We start from the raw sequence: 16,826 nt of genomic DNA on the forward strand, positions 1-16,826 counted from the left end.
CCAAGAGATGGGTCAAAGCCAGGGTTTGGAGTTCAAGGGGCTGGAGGTGAGGTCGGCTTCCTAAGACGAAGAGGGGACCTGTGTCAGGGCTGTTAGAGGTGTGGGTCAGGGCCAGGAGCCCTGGGTGCTGCTGTGCAGTTTGCACCCTGAAAAGAAGTGTGCCGCGGAGGGACAGCTAGGCACTGAAATCCAGTTTCCATTATCCCCAGTGGATTAAGTCATTTGTTAAATGCTGCCGGTACACAGAGAGCAATTTCAGAATTGCTAAATCACACTACTGCAAAAACAAACCTGCTGTCTGGAGTTCAGTGTGTTTTTCAATTGTTTCTCTTTTGATTAACAAAAAACAGTGCTACGTTCAAAGTTATCTGGGCTTGTTCTGTGCCCCGCCCTCTTTGATTATGGTTATGTTATTCATTTGAAATAAAGTAAGGTTTGTTTATTTGTTTGTGTTCCATTTTAGGTTCTTTTTATCTTCATCATTATTCATTTGATTTTGGTTTTTAGTATGTAATGCCTTCACCTAGCTCCAAAGTCAAAACTGCAAAAAGCATAATTTATTCAACTGCTCTTTTATGTATTATTCAGTTATTTTCATATTTTACAATTACAAATAGTACTGCAATAAAGGGCCTTGTGCAAGTGCAATTTCATGTTGTTGAGAATATCTTCAGAGTAAATTCCTAGTCATGAATTGGTGGGGTTACTGTATCAACAGGTAAATGCATATGTGGATGTATTAAATATTGCCAAATTCTCTTCCATAAGGGTTACATTCCCATCATCAATGTATGACAGTGTTTACTTTTGACAGCTGTCAGGCTTTTTAATTTTTTTCCAATCAAATAAGAAAGAAAGGGTATGTCAGTATGGTTTTAATTTGTATTGCTCTTATTATGAGCAGAGTTGCACATATTTTTGAAAGTTCAAAGGACACTTTACATATTTTGTATATTATCTGGTTATGTCTTTGACCATTTTTCTGTCTGATTTCTGAAAGAATTATCAGGAAGAATTCTTTAGTTTTTATTGAAGTATAGTTGATATACAATATCATGTAAGTTACAGGCATACATTATAGTGATTCACAGTTTTTAAAGGTTATACTCCATTTATAGTTATTATAAAGTATTAGCTATTGGGAAGAATTTATATCTTTATGATGCTGAGTCTTCTGTCCAAGAGCAAAGGACATCTTTCCATCTGGCTAAGTATACTTATGGGTCTTTCAGGAGCTTTTAAAAGTATTTTCTTAAAGGTTTTGCACATTCTTATTAAGTTTATTTATAAGTACTTTATCTTCTTTGTTACTATTGTAAACAGGGTTTTCCTCCATCCTTAAAACCTCTACTTGATTATTGTTTGTGGATATGAGGGCTGTTGGTTTCCATATATTAACTTTACATCCTGCTACCTTTAAAATTTTTTTTTTTTGAGTTAACTTTGTCATGGATTTTCTTGGATCTTCCAGATACACTACCATACATTTGCAAGTACAGATAGCTTTGCTTCTTTTCCCACTTGTGTGTCTTCGATTGATTTATCTAATTGGATAAACTAATGCTTTCAGGACAATGTGACCTTGTCCCTGTTCTTAATGAAAAGACTTTCAGGATTTCCCATGAAGTGAGAAGCATGTTTAGGACTAAGATATTTACATTTTTATGACGTTAGGGAAATAGCCATCCATTCTTTTTTTAGTGTTTTTATCAATAATGAGTGTTGAATTTGTCAAAAGCCTTTTCAGCATCTATGGAGACATGCAGATCATTTTTCTCTTTAGATCTACTAATATGGTATATTGTATTAATAGACTTGCTAAGAATGAACCAACTTTCCATTGCAGTAGGTCATCATGTGTTATTTTCTTAATATAATATTGAATTCTCTTCACTATTATTTAGGGTTTTTGCATCATCTTAATAAATGATTTCAGTCTGAAATTGTCTTTCTGTTTATGCTAACATTCTCTTTTTAGGTATTGTACTGGTTTCCTATTACTCTTATAACTAATTACCCCAGTGCCTTAAAGCAACACAGATTTATTCTCTGACTTTTCTAGAAGTCAGAAGTCTGAAATGGGTTTCACTGGGCTAGAATCAAGGTGTCAGCTGGTCTACGTTCCTTCTGGGGGCTCTAGGGAAGAATCCATTTCCTTGCTTTTCCCAGCTTCTAGAAGCTGCCTGCACTCCTTGTTCATGGCCCTTTCCTCCATCTTCAAAGCTGAAAATGTAGCGTCTTCAAATCTCGATACCTACCTCTACCCCACCCCCACCAACATACACACCCCTTTGCTTCCGAGGTCACATTTTCTCTGACTCTCCTGCCTCCCTTTTTTCTAAAAAGGACCTTTGGGATTACATCGGCCCCACCTGGCTGCTCCAGGATAACCCACCCCCCCAATCTCAAAATCCATAACTTAATTCGCATCTGCAAAGTCCATTTTGCCATGTAAGGCAACATACCCAGTTTCCAGGGATTAGGAATGTGGACATCTTTGGGGGGTGAGTCCACTATTCTGCCTACCACAGCTAACAATGTTATACTTGCTTCGTTAAAAAGTTTGAAAGTGTTCTTCGATCTTCTATGCTCTGGAACAGATTGTAGAGCACTGAGATTCTCTTTTCCTTGAGGGTTTAGTAAAATTCTCCTGTGAAATCATAGAGACCTGGTGCTTCTTTGTAGTGTAATTCTTACAAGACTGATAGAAATTTCCTATAGTAGTTCTTATAAACTTATATAAAGGTCATAAACCTTTCTTTTCCTTCTTTGGAAATTGTTCTGTGTAAGCTTTCTATCTCTATTGGGTCAATTTCAATAAAATGTATTTTCCTAGACAATTATGTGTTTCATCTAGGTTTTCCAATCTGTTCACTTTAATGTCTGCAACATAGTTGCTTGTGTTTTAAGTTTTGTGTATTTCAATGATTATTTCTCCCTTGTTATTTTCTATTTTGTATATTTGAAATTTCTCCCCTTTTTCTTAATTAGGTAAGCTAATGACTATCTGTTTTGATCCTTTTTTTTAAAGAACCAGGATTTTGATTTATTAATTAGATATGTCATTTTTTTTCTGTTCTCTACCTCATTAATTTTGGTTTACTCCTGGATCTGATAAATGTGTTAAATGCTCACCATCAATCCTTTTGCTGGAGTTTCCCCAGTGATTTCTTGGTTGAATGAAACTCATCCTCTAGGAGACTGCTCAAGATGAACTGATGTGTGCAGTATTCTCTGCACCCTTACATGTTTGAATCTGTCTTTCTGTAGCCTTGATAGTTGAAGGAGAGCTTGACTGAATATATGATCCTTGCTTCCTACTTTAATTTCTGATTTAAGGTGACTTTTACATCCTTGGATGCTTGATTGAGAAGATTCAATTTACTTAGCAGTGTTACGCTGTGGTTGTCTTCACATTTATTTTGGCAGGGGCATTTTCATAAGATGGTAGACTTTTTATTCTTATTTTCTATTTTCTCTTCAAATAATATTGTTTATATTTAGACTGCTTCTATTAATTTCATGGACTTCCAGTATTTACAAGATGTCTAGTTTAAGAAGATCCTTTTCTGTGTAACCAAGTATACTTTCTTTTTACTTTTTTATTTTCTTATTATTGGGGGATGGGATTGTAAGAGGTTGTGTGTCCTCGAATTTCTTTGTTTCTCTCTTTTTCTTGCAGGACCTGAAATTTCCCCCCTTTGGCTTCCTTTTTCCTTTATCGCCAGTTTCCAAAGGCTGTTTCTCTCTTCCTTTGTCTCCTTTTCTCCCTGAAATGGTGCCTTTCAAGACTGCCACCTCGATTCATGTGCCCTTCTAGGTCTTTTCCTCATTGTCAGTACCGCGATTTACCAAGACTCTACCGTGTTTTATACTTCAGGTTAACATTCTTTCCAGCAATGGTTTCAAATCCATTTTTGACTTCATTCTCTCTTTCTTCTTTTCTCTTGTATGCAGTCTTCCCAGGGCTGGTGCCCAAAGTGTGGCATACAGCTCTACTGGGATTTGGTATTAACTTTTTTTCACTTACAGGTGATTTGAAGATTCTAGAATTCTCTATCTTCTGGTTATACTAAGGGTGTGGGTTTTGTATAGTTTTACGCACTCTTCCTGCTAATCTGTATTGCTTTGTGGGTAGTTCATTGCATTCTTGGGCGCACCTAGAGAAAAGCTGTTGTTTTCTGCAGAACTATAGTCATCTTAGTGATGTAGAAAAATCCGAGAGAGAGAGAAAGCTGGTGTATTCTTTGCATGCTGTGAAAAACCACTCAATGATTGATTTATCTAAAGGATAGAACTTTTAGGGCAAAAAAGCAATCAAAGAAATAGATCCATTTACTGTGAAGAGTTTAATTGCATTCAAATGTGTTTTTATACTGTCAGGGAATATAAAATAAAAATATCTTACTAAGCGTTGCCTATTACATTAAATTACTTTGACTTTTTTTGTTTTTGTTTTTTTGCGGTACGCGGGCCTCCCACTGTTGTGGCCTCTCCCGTTGCGGAGCACAGGCTCCGGACGCGCAGGCTCAGTGGCCTTGGCTCACGGGCCTAGCCGCTCCGCGGCATGTAGGATCTTCCCGGACCGGGGCACGAACCCGTGACCCCTGCATCGGCAGGTGGATTCCCAATCACTGCGCCACCAGGGCGTTCATCCAGCAGCCCTATAAGTAGTAAAGGTTTTATCACACGACTATTCCCACATGTGGCAGATGAGGGACCAAGACTCAGAGAGACTCATTCACTTGACTTCTTGATTGCACAGGAGACTTGAGTAGAGCCAGGAGTAAAACGTAAGCCCCCCAACCGGTAATACCAGTGTATTTCCAGTACCAGCCATTCTCACTCATTCGATCTTCTTTCCAAATTTCATTATCATTCAGTCACTTTTGTAACCTTAGGCCCCTCCTTGACAACAAATTACTAGGGAAACATACTTTTTAGTGTTTTACTTCAAATTGACTTGTACCGCAAAAACAATGTAAGTTATTTAGCCAATAAGTAGGAAATCTTTTCTCCACTAAGGATCCACCTTCCTCTCTTTTCACAGAGGACAGTTATGGGACGGATGGGAAGGTTAGTCAGCCCAGTCTCACTGCAGACGTCAACTGGCAAGGCCTGGAGGATCTATACAGTGTGAATGGAAGCATCTACGAGGACAGACCAAACTATAGACTTAGTCTGGTTGACTGGACTAATTACTTGAAGGCTGCAGATAGAGTATTTGCACTGTTGAACAGTCACCATGAGCAAAATAAAGCAAATAAGACTAAAAGTGCTCGAAGTGATGGGTTCCTGGCTGTGTCCGCTGAGCTCTCGGCACCAGCAGAGTCAGATGAAGACCTGAGGCATAGGGTTGGGGAAGCACCTCCTTTGACCTTGCCGGCTGACCTTCCCACCCTGCATTCCAACCGACCAACATTCAGCCCAGAGAGTAAACTTGAATGGAATAACGACATGCCCGAAGTTAATCGTTTGAATTCTGAACACTGGAGAAATCATAAAACTGACAAGCGGTTGGAGCAGGAAGGGATCGATCTTCTTGAAACTGATTTCAGCGGCGACGGCACGACGACGGAGCTGGTGCAGCCCGGGCCCAGGCACCAGAAGGGACTTCCCCAGGATGGTCCTCCAAGAGAAGATGCTTCGGAAGTTCGGCTGCATCTTACCGCGCATCCTGATGTTGACTCCATTCATCGGGATCAAAGCGTCCATCAGTAGGAGCAGCCTATTTCCTCCTGCAGCCAAGACGGGATGTCAGACCAGGTGGAGAAGAGTCACAGGAGGCGGGACTTACAGAGCCCGGAAGGCGGTGCCTCCTTTCCAGTCTCCTCTGATTAGATGCCATGTTACCTTACCCTAAACACAGTATTTTTTTTTTAACTTTTTCTTAGTAAACTAATAAAGGCAATCATGACAACCGACATTCCAAACTCCCCCGGGTCCTCCCCCGGGTACACCCGTGCAGCGGAAGTCAAGTGCGCATGCGAGCGGTACGCGACCAGGGACTCCGTCCTAAGTCGCTATTCGTCCAGAGTAGAAAGACAGGTGGATTTGTAGGGTTTTGATTGTTTGGGGGGTACTAAAACAGTATTATCTTTTGAAAGTTGTAGGGACATGAGTATATAAATGTTATCCAACCAAGATGGCTAGAATTGTGCCTTTCTGAGTTTCTGAAACTTGACATCATCGGTGAAATCTCAATCCATTTTCCACGGCCTGCAAAGCGTGGTTTTGATTCATTTTTAACCACTGGAATTTTTCAAGGCCCTCGTTTTTAGCTCAGTGATTTCGCTCTTTGAGATCGGAATGCCATGTCTATTTGGTTAGTCTTATTTTTTTTCCAGACGTGCCAGTCTCACTGCTTTGCTCTCAGTGTGACAAAGGAAAATGGACCCCCAAGGGTGACACACAGTATGGACCACATATTGTTCAACATACGCTTTTGCCAGAAAATAATGCATGTGTTTTACCTCTACTTGCTAAAACTGATTAACAGAAAGGCGTGGCTAAGGATGTGGGCAGTAAAAATAAATGAACAAAACAAAGATTGCCTGCTTACTCTGTGCCTAGCCTCAAAGTGTTCATCATATGCTTAAAATTGCTAAATTTTTATTATTTTCTTAACAGCATAAAAGGACTGAAGACTTTTTTTTCATCTTTGTTTTGTTTTCTTGACTTGGCTAATAAGCTTAAGTGTTAAGAAAATATATCTAGTGATGAATTTATATAAGGAACTCTTTCAGTAAAACAAACTCATGAATGTTTCATAATTTAAATGCACCGTATGTGTTGTATGATTATTGTTGAGGCCTTCACTAGGTTCTGATTTTTTTAAAGCATAATTCAAAACTGCTTTTGAAATTCTGTGTTCTTGAAAATATTCTTGTCATGTATTAGATGTTTAAATACCAGCAAAACGATTATTACCTCATTGAAAGTTACCAGTATCCTAGCCAACTTCCCAAGAAGTTTTTTTTTTTTAGCTTAACAGTAATTTTTGTTTTATTTTTAGATGATTCAAATGCATAGGTAAATTATGTTTCCTTTACGTGTTTAAGGTGAACTCTTTTAAAGAAATTTAATATGTTATAGTTGAATCTTTTGATAACTTTAAGTCTTTATCATAGACTCTGTACATATGTTAAAATTAACTAGCTCTTTATCAGATGTGTGTGTCACCGGCTGAATGACAGATGAAACATATTTATGGTCATGAATGATGTGCTTTGTAAAAAGGTTTCAAGTTATTAGGAAGCATACTGTGTTTTTTAATCTTGTGTAATATTCTGTGATACTTTTATAGAACAATTCTGGCTTCAGGAAAGTCTAGAAGCACTATTTCTTGAAATAAAAGGTGTTTAAACTTTACCTGTTTCAGCGAAATGAACTTAACCAAGTTTTTTTTTTTTTTTTGCGTTACACGGGCCTCTCACTGTTGTGGCCTCTCCCATTGCGGGGCACAGGCTCCGGACGCGCAGGCTCAGCGGCCATGGCTCACGGGCCCAGCCGCTCCGCGGCATGTGGGATCTTCCCGGACCGGGGCACGAACCCGTGTCCCCTGCATCAGCAGGTGGACTCTCAACCACTGCGCCACCAGGGAAGCCCCCAACCCAGTTTTTTGGTATACTCATTCCTTGCAAGTAAACTGGAGTCCTGATCTCAATGTACCAATACGTGATTAAACATTAGCCTTACTTGTAAAATTGATCCAAAGTCAGTGTGTTATAGAACACTCTCAGATTAATGGTTTCCGCATGGATTTGCCTCATTGCTGTCCGGTGGTATGTGGCAGAGGCAACCTGAGGGCCGCTTCCCGGGCAGGCATGTGGGCAGCTTGCACAGGGCCAGCACTGGGTTAATTCTCTACTGCTGCCGTCTTGAAATACTCCATCGTTTTTGAACGAGGGACTCCATGTTTCCATTTTTTCACTGAACCTGCAAATCATGTCGCCAGTCCTGGGAAGCAAAAATGTAGTTTTTCAAAAGCAAGAGGACAGGACCCCCAGCCCCCTCCGAAGGAAGTTTGGGTTCTTTGGGGACCATGAATTTTGCTGGAGACCTCGCCACCTTCCAAAACCTCAAGTGTTCTGATTGACAAATTCCATGCACTTCCTTCTGCTCCAGATCTCCTGAGGAGCTTTGTCCCCTTCAGATAGAGACGCTAACAGCCTGAAATGTCCAGAGCTCAGAAGGCTAATAATAAAGGAAAAAAGCAAAGGACTTTGGGATCGCCAGTTCCATCCTTGGATAATTAAGGAAACCATCTGTATTAGTTTGGTAGGGCTGCCATAACAGAATACCACAGGCTGGGTGGCTTAAACAACAGAAATTTATTTTCTCACGGTTCTGGAGGCCAGAAGTCCAAGGCCAAGCTCTCAGCAGGTTTGGTTTCTCGAGAGGCCTCTCTCCTTGGCCGGCAGAGGGCCACTTTCTCCTGTGTCCTCACATGGCCTTTTTCTCTGTGCATACCCATCTCGGGGGTCTCTTCTGATAAAAACACTAGTCATATAGGTCGGATCAGGGCTCTACCCTTAGGACCTCGTTTAACTTTACCTCTTTAAAGGTCCTCTCTCCAGATGTAGTCACACAGGGGATTAGGACTTCAATATATGAATTTTGAGGGGACACAGTTCAGTCCATAACACCACAGTTTCATCGAGAGAAGAATCCCAGATAATAGTGTTGTCCGAAGACACATCACAGTGCCTCCCTCCTTGTTCCTTTCCTATAAAATGTGAATAGGTCAAATGCTGCTATCCTGGAGGGAATTCCATCGTAGTTCAATAACTATTCCTGGAGTAGCTACTCTGTGTAAAGGGTACGAGAGAGACTATTTCAGATCTCAAAGGGCCCTTAGAGATTGGCTGGCCACTGGGTCTCATTTGATCCCTGAGGAAGCTGATGCCCAGAAGGGCAGAGCTGATTCCCATCTGTGCATTCCCCACAGAGTTAGAAGAGAAAGAGATTTAGCAGAAGTGAGGGCCAGTCCTCTCCACTTTCTCCATTCCAAGACCCATGGGCGCACGTGTGCACGCACACACACACACACCCCAAATTAGTGAAAAGAGAGGCCACAGTGGGACCGCATTTGGTAACAAATAGTGGAAAGAACAACGGACATGAAATTAGACAAGACTAACTTCACTGCACACTCTAGTTTTTCCTATCTGTGTGAGCTTGGAAAAGTTACATAACCTCTCAAACACAGCTTCTTTGACTATAAAATAAGAGGTTTGAATCAAGGATGGCAAATGCATAGCATATGTGCTGCTTTTCCCAAAATGTGCCCAGGGAAGACAGTGCTAATTCTTCGGGACAATTCTCCATTAAGCCAGAGCATTTTTATCCTTAGAATCCTCAATGCAGCCAGCTACTATCAACACTGCCGAACTGGCGTTGGCATGCAAGACAAAACCTATTTGCCATATGCAAATGAGATCATCTCTGAGGCTCCTCCCAGCCTTCTTTTTTAAAAACAATCCTGGAAATTCCCTGGCAGTCCAGTGGTTAGGACTCAATGCTCTCACTGCTGTGGCTCAGATTAAATCCCTGGTTGGGGAACTAAGATACCACCACCAAAAAAATTCTTGTGATGGTAGCATCTGCAGGGAATTTTGGTTAAGAGAGAAGGAATGAATACTTCACACTTTCACACTCCCACCCCAAGCCAGACATACCTACACATGTTGACCTTCTAAAAAAGATTTTTAAATGCTTCTTTTTTAGGATTTGCTTTAGAGCTGATTTGATCTCAGATATAAGAAGGTCCTCAATTCCCCTAAATTAGTCCAGTTCTGCTTGAGATTTTCAAAATTTAATAGAAAAGAAAGATTTTTGATGGATAATTAAAATACCTAAGGAAGTTAATACCTCAGTATGGTCCACCACCCTGGTTCATTAAGGCCTCATGACTTCCTTTTTTCTTGTTTTTAATCAACTCAAATGAAAAATTTATTTTTTCTTAGAATAAAAAAGTTATTTTTTTACAAAAATAAAAAATTATTTTAAAAATTGTTTGTAAATGTTACAAAGTTAACACACAGGGTTGAATTTTCTAATCTTCAAATCCTCCGGTATTTTATCATCTTCACAAAAGTGGCTTTCAGTGTTCCTTTCCCTTATATTAACAACAGCGACCTGTTCTGGCAGGAATTCTTCTTTGGGTTTGTGCCCTCCCTTGAAGGGGCAGGGTGGGTGATGTTAGAAAAAGCCTCTTCCCTGCCTTTCCTCCTCTCCCCCTCCCTGCTTCCCTGTTTCCCCTCCCTTCCCTACTTCTTGGCCACTTTTCCTTCTGTTTAACCCCATGCCTCCCTCCCTCACTCCCTCCCTCCTTTCTACCCTAGTGTTTATTAGACCCCTGTGACTTCCTATAGAGGCTGCAGCAAAAGCTGTAAGAGCTGCCTAAGCCCCTTTCCCACCTCCTGCCCCTCCGTCTCTAACACATTCACACTCACTGCCATGGCTCAGATCTCAGCCTTCTGCTCAGAAATCTCCAGTGATTTTTGTCCCCTCCAGAAGCTTCCTCCTTCCATCCACCCACTTGTTCCGCTCTCCACCAACCTCTCACTACCAGCTTCCCCCGGATAAGTAGCACCTTCCCAGGTCTAAATTTTTCTCTAACTTTTCATCTACCCTCCTGGGCCATAACCCCATTCTCCACCTTAATCTCATCCATCTTTCATTCCCCTGCCTTTTCAAATTTTACCTTTTCCTTCCATGTAAACTTTCCTGGACATAATATCTTGTGCATTTTACACTCTTCCCCGGGTAAGAAAACACTGCTGTTGTACCAAGTCTGGGGCCAAGGGAGTGAGAAGAATTGGCCACATTTATACCTTGCTCTTTCCCCCATTTCTTTTTTTAATAAATTTTTCAACTTTTAATAAATTTTTCAATTTTTTAAGATAAAATTATTTATTTTATTTATTTATTTTTGGTTGCATTGGGTCTTCGTTGCTGCGCGCGGGCTTTCTCTAGTTGCGGCAAGTGGGGGCTACTCTTCACTGCGGTGCGCGGGCTTCTCATTGCGGTGGCTTCTCTTGTTGCAGAGCACGGGCTCTAGGCGCGCGGGCTTCAGTAGTTATGGCGCACGGGCTCAGTAGTTGCCGCGTATGGGCTCTAGAGCGCAGACTCAGTAGTTGTGGCACACGGGCTTAGTTGCTCCGCGGCACGTGGGATCTTCCCGGACCAGGGCTCGAACCCGAGTCCCCTGCAGGTTGGCAGGCGGATTCTTAACCACTGCACCACCAGGGAAGTCCCTTTAATAAACGTTATTGGAGTATAGTTGATTTGCAGTGTTGTGTTAGTTTCAGTGGTACAGCACAGTGAATCAGTTACGCTTATACATGTATCCACTCTTTCTTAGATTCTTTTCCCATATAGGTTCCTTCCCCCATTTCTGACCAAGAAACTTACCTAATGTGGACAGTAGAACAGTAGTTCATGCTGGTCTAGACAACTCACCTTCCTCTAAGTTGTGTGGTGGACTTTGGGGACGTCCCCAGCCTAATACTTTGGGCTGATAGCGCGCCTGTTGCTGTACGAAGTAAGCAGAGAGAATGACTTTCAAAAATTAGATTGCTCCTGTTGGGACTAGGGTGTCCCTGCTCCCTGGTGTTAGGGAAAGCACTGCAGAAGGTTGGGGGACAAGGAAACGACAAATGTTGAGGGTTTTTTGCGCTCAGCGTCGCTTCACTTTTCTGCTGGCAAAAGGAAGTGGTGAGTGAAGGTATCTACCTTCTGTTCTGAGTTTCTAGCTCCCCGCACAGGTGGGCATCCCAGGACTCCAGAATCTGCATCCTCCCCGCCGCAAACCTCTTCCCCCACGTTACCTCACCTCCTAGCCTCAACAGCACAGGTGACCCAGAGCTAGAGTGGACACAACCACTAAAAGGTTTCATCCAAAGAGGAGATGTCATCCACCGTACAACCCTGATATGTATCCGGTCACTAGGAGCTCCTAAATCAAACCCAGGAGCTGAAAGGGCCGAGATTACAGCCTGTGTTTTCCATAATGACCATTAGGTGTCACTCTAGTGCAACTAAAGACCTCTTTGCTGGGCGCCAGGACCCGGGCCCTTGGCAAAGCTGCCATTTACATTGATTTCTAAAGTAGCAGCACTATCATTTCGACAAGAAAACATCTAGAACTTGATCCGTGGCAAGTTTTCGCGCTTTCTTCAGAGCCTAGGATCTTAGCCATTCCAGCGAGCCAAAGAACAGTTTAGCTTTCCACTGATTTATATTGGTACTATGAGTTGGAATTGCATCAGACTTTGACGTTTAAATTCTAGAGTGAGCACCGAATATTGGTCTCCTTGATTTCCAATGACTCCGTGCAATTAAAAATGTTTTCTGGCTCCCCTACACTGAAGCAACAGAGGCCATCTCTGCCTCGCTGACAATTTTAAAAAGAAGAAAGGCACTGGATGTTTTTTAACAGCTCTTAAAATTGCTGAGGTTTTACCAAGGCTGGGGCTAAAGCAGGGAAGATGAGTGGCCACCTTCATAACCTTTCTGCTCTCTTCATTTCTTAAAGAGAAACCGTTTTCTCATGTGTCCACTTCAAATGGCACAAATTCCGGAAAGGCTCTGCCTCTCCCTTGAAAGTGTGCGATACTGAAGAGATTCAAGAGAATCCTTTGGCTTAAATTGCACACATAACTGAAGAGAAGATGGTAGACTTGGGCAGGGGTTACTATTTGCTTTTTACATAAATGGCTGCCTTGTTAAATGCACGAAGCCACGGAGGAAAAGAAAGCTTTACCCAGAAGTCAGCACAGAAGCACACGCTCCCTCCAATTATCCATGTATCTCGGGCCACTGTGACCTTTTGGTTTAGGTGTGCAAGGGAGTGATGGAGTGAGAAATGGAAATCAATCGCCCTGCTTTCCGCCTATAGAGTGCCCGAAGCTGGTTCTAAATATAACCACTTTGCACTTCAGTCCATGAGTCATGCTGTTATTTCCATGGCTCCTTCAGCTCCTTCCGCCTCTCACTCAAAAGTTTTAGATGCCAGTGTACTTAGAAAACTCTGCTGGCCGTCAGACAAGACCTCAAAATCCAGCGCTTTTTCTCCTTGGTTGGGGTCTGACCACAAGTTCTTCCTCCAGTCACAGGCCAGCTCCTGGGCCCCTTGAGCAATGACTAGCTTGCTATTCAGTAGAGACTGGGGAAAGGGAGCCTTTAACTGCTTTGTTGATCAAGTTTTGATATTCACTCCTTTGGAAATCATTCTTTTTTAGGCTTGAGACTTTCCCTTGGGTTACCAATTTTATCCTTAACTTATCACGATCAACAGCGTGGCAAAGAAGAATACCCATCAAATGCCCACCATCTGCTCCCCGACACTCCCAGGATCCCAGGAGTTAGGCAGGAACATGGCACTAGTTCAGACTAATGCGGTTTGACATGTGTCACTTCCAGGCTGAGAAAGAGAAAAGGACTTCTGCTTTTCCCTGGGCTCTTTGCCTCAGCAACCAAAACCAACCCTGAATGGGGCAACTTCCAAGATGGGGAAGTCTCGTCAGCCTGGGTCCCTGAGGGACTCTGTGGAACAGACCCACACAGAAATGTCCCATAAATGAGAAATAAACTTTTGTGCTATGAGGCCACTGAGATGTGGGGGTTGGCATGTTATTTAAGCATAACTTAGCCTATCCTGACTAACACGAACCATATTCAAGGCATATAGTTCTGTAACCCCAAATTCTGTTTGAATTTACATAGGTAAGTGGTGAAATATTATTATTCTCTTTGCTAACTCAATGGAAAATGTGCTACTGCAGACTTCTGAAACTGTCGTCTTATCCCACGTGGGACACTTGGCTTCAAGGCAGTTATCAGTTACATAAGGAGTGCATGACTGCCATTTTCCAGAGTAAGCTGAGGCCCATTTAATCCCATTAAACCCCTGTGTCTTTATAGTGGGAGAAAACACTCACATCATTACTTCTTCATCTCTTCAAACAACAAAAATCCTAAGAGACAAACTAATTTCAATCCAACACACTTTATTCTTTTTTTTTTTTTTACTTTTTTTCTGAACTTTCAATGACCAAGTATTCAAGATGTTATAAACCAAGGTTTATTAGTACATTGACAATAGATTGCATTAAACACAGGAATTATACATCTTTCTCATTACCCTAAGAGGTCTCCAAATAAATATTCATTTTAAAAATCACAAAATCAAACTCCTTTACGCAACAACTCAAAACAGCCTTTCATCACAAGCACAGCCCTACACACAAAAACACACACGCTGAACACACACTCCACTAGGATCCTAATGCCAGTTTATTTGACACAGTATTACATTTCCTTTAACTAAAGAGTTAGAGGCTGACCTGCCTGTTTCATGTTTCTAGATTAATATTTGGGGTAGAGGTATGTATTTTAAGAAAAATGCCCACTATAATACCTTACCAATTATCCTTAGTTTTCATTTCTACATACAAATTTTAAACTTGTTTTGCTCACCCCTTTGGTTTAAAATGTCCCTGCAATTACTTTAGTTTTCAATAATATCTTCTCCTTCAATTTTACTATGTAACAGTATACCAGAAAAAGACAACACCTTCAAAACCTCAATATTAAAAACACCTTACATGGGCGTAAGGTTTTTTTGGAGAAGAAATAGGAAAAGATTATCTGAAATAAATTTTCCCCTCTCTCTGAAATTCTTTGTAGCATCTGATTATTCTTGCTTAAATAAATATCAAAAGCGCTGAGTTTTCCGTAGAAAAGTATTCACCCTTACACTCCATTTTTGCAGTGTAAAGTTCATGGATTAACTGTAGTAACGAGAGTGATAAGCGCTTGTTTTCCGAGTAGTTCTTCAGATTTCCAAAAGCAAAGCACATGCCGCCCCTTATCAGTGAAATACTGTGAATTCAGTGGTGCATTGTTGCGGTGAGCATGCATCGTCAAATACTTTTAGCACCGAGGCATTTATTTTTTAATGTTGCAAAAGCAAATACCCAGGGAGGGTTTTCGTCATATCTGACCCTTCCTAGGGCTGAGTAAAAACGAAGTGCTTAAAATAACCTCTTCAGACATACACAGATCTGACTCCTATGTGGCAAGAAGTCTGGGACAGATCCCAGCAGCATCCTGGAAGGTAAGGAAAGGAGAGAAGACAGAAAAGATAAAGTGCGCGAGGCCACGAACTTCGCCTTACCAGCCATGGCACTCCCTTCCGTTCCGTGAAAGAGGAAATGCCAATATGTGTGTGTAAAGGATATCTACCAGTCTGTATTAACAGAATTAGCAAAACTGCAGTCTAGGCAATTCTGGAATTATGCAGTATTTTGATATCTATCTGCTACTTAGACTACTCAGTATGCACCTATATATCAATAGTTACGTTCATATTTCTGTGCCACTTAGGATGTTTGAAGTGCACACGACGTCACAGAGTATAACTGGCTACCACTCCAGGCTTGGCCTCTCCTGCTGCTCCCGGGCACAACTAGAGAATCTCTGCAAATGCTTCAGGTCCATTCAAACTATGAAGCTTCTCTTCCCTTTGGTGCACTTGTAGTTGATACAAAACAGGCTCCAAAAAGAAACAGGCTCCAAGTCCACCAAACAATGCAAGCTGGAAATGCAGACTAAGGGAGAAGTGTCTTGGTGGTTGGTAAAAAGGTAGGGCTGCCATTACCTTCTGCAGGTAAGCTGACATTTCTAGGCACAGATTCCTGTTTTTTCCTGCAGCTACTAATGGTACCAATCAGGAACAATGGGATTGGGGTTTGGTTTATAACATACAACACTTATCTGTTCACTGAACATGCAACACTTTGTATGTGTCCATTTAAAACTTTTATTAAGAAACTTAAAAGCTACAGTCACTTAAAAAAACTAATATAAATGTTAACATTCTGAAAGGGGGGGGGGGAAAGCATACACTTGAAATCCCCCAAACTCAGATTCAACGAATCTGAACTACCTTTCCTCATTAAGATTCATTTCAGAAACTCTACTGAGACTAAATGTTAACATTAAAATTGGATTTGTTCTATATTAAATAGGAACTCTAAATAAATACTTGAGGTATGTTAGGACGAACAATTGTGAATATAAGACTTTGGTAAATAAATGTAAATTTACCTTGAAAATCAAAACATTAAAATTTTGATGTTTCCTACAGATTTTTTTTTGTTTTACACAAGGAAATAATAATCACTCTTCAGAAACAGTAACACAACAAAAAATGAAATGCTTCACCTCACTATCTTATAGTCACATCTTACCTATGTTAACCAAAACGACTGTCCGTCATTATGTAGTGTAAGAAGTGCACAATAGAGAAACATGTGTCTGAACCCTGACTTGGCCACTATGTACAATCCTAAACAAATCACACTAACTCTCTGAGCCTCAGTTTTCATGATCTGTTTTAAAAAAAGAAAAACAATAAAAATAGTTATCTTGCAAAGTTATTAAGAGGATTTAAATGCATGATGTATATTAAGTGCTTGACAAAAACACTCTGCCAATAGTCAACATTCAACAGATGCTAATTTGTTTCCTCTCTGCTGCTCCTTTCTTTCCCCTACCCTAGTTCTGAATGACTTTTGACTGTTTTCAAGAGTTACATCCACCTACAAAGGATATGGATTTCAAGCTACAGAAGATAACCAGAATCATGTGTACTAACCGTCCACTCCACCCCCTGGGGTTTCTAAATTAATAGGCTAGACTCAGGATATTATATTTGCATATTAAAGTCAAATAATACATTCATCTATAGAGTTTTAAAAAGAAGAAGGTGACCTTTCCAAAAAATAAGTAATTAGAAGCCTAAGCTAACGGAGAGT

At 41.0% G+C, this 16,826-nt stretch overlaps 1 protein-coding gene across 4 annotated transcripts in view; it reads left to right on the top strand.

Moving 5' to 3' along the window:
* The window catches only part of SULF1 (sulfatase 1), a gene marked incomplete at both ends in the record, with an annotated part of 72,243 nt that extends 67,022 nt beyond the window's left edge, over positions 1–5,221 (top strand). For all 4 annotated transcript variants that reach the window (XM_082858859.1, XM_082858860.1, XM_082858861.1 and 1 more), the window contains one exon: positions 5,051–5,221. In XM_082858859.1, the coding sequence (XP_082714985.1) occupies positions 5,051–5,081 (31 nt within the window). The remainder of the gene's footprint in view (positions 1–5,050) is intronic.
* Between the last annotated feature and the right edge of the window lie 11,605 nt (positions 5,222–16,826).

The sequence above is a fragment of the Leucopleurus acutus genome, assembly GCF_964270905.1.
Source record: "Leucopleurus acutus genome assembly, chromosome: 17".
NCBI classification, from domain to species: domain Eukaryota; kingdom Metazoa; phylum Chordata; class Mammalia; order Artiodactyla; family Delphinidae; genus Leucopleurus; species Leucopleurus acutus.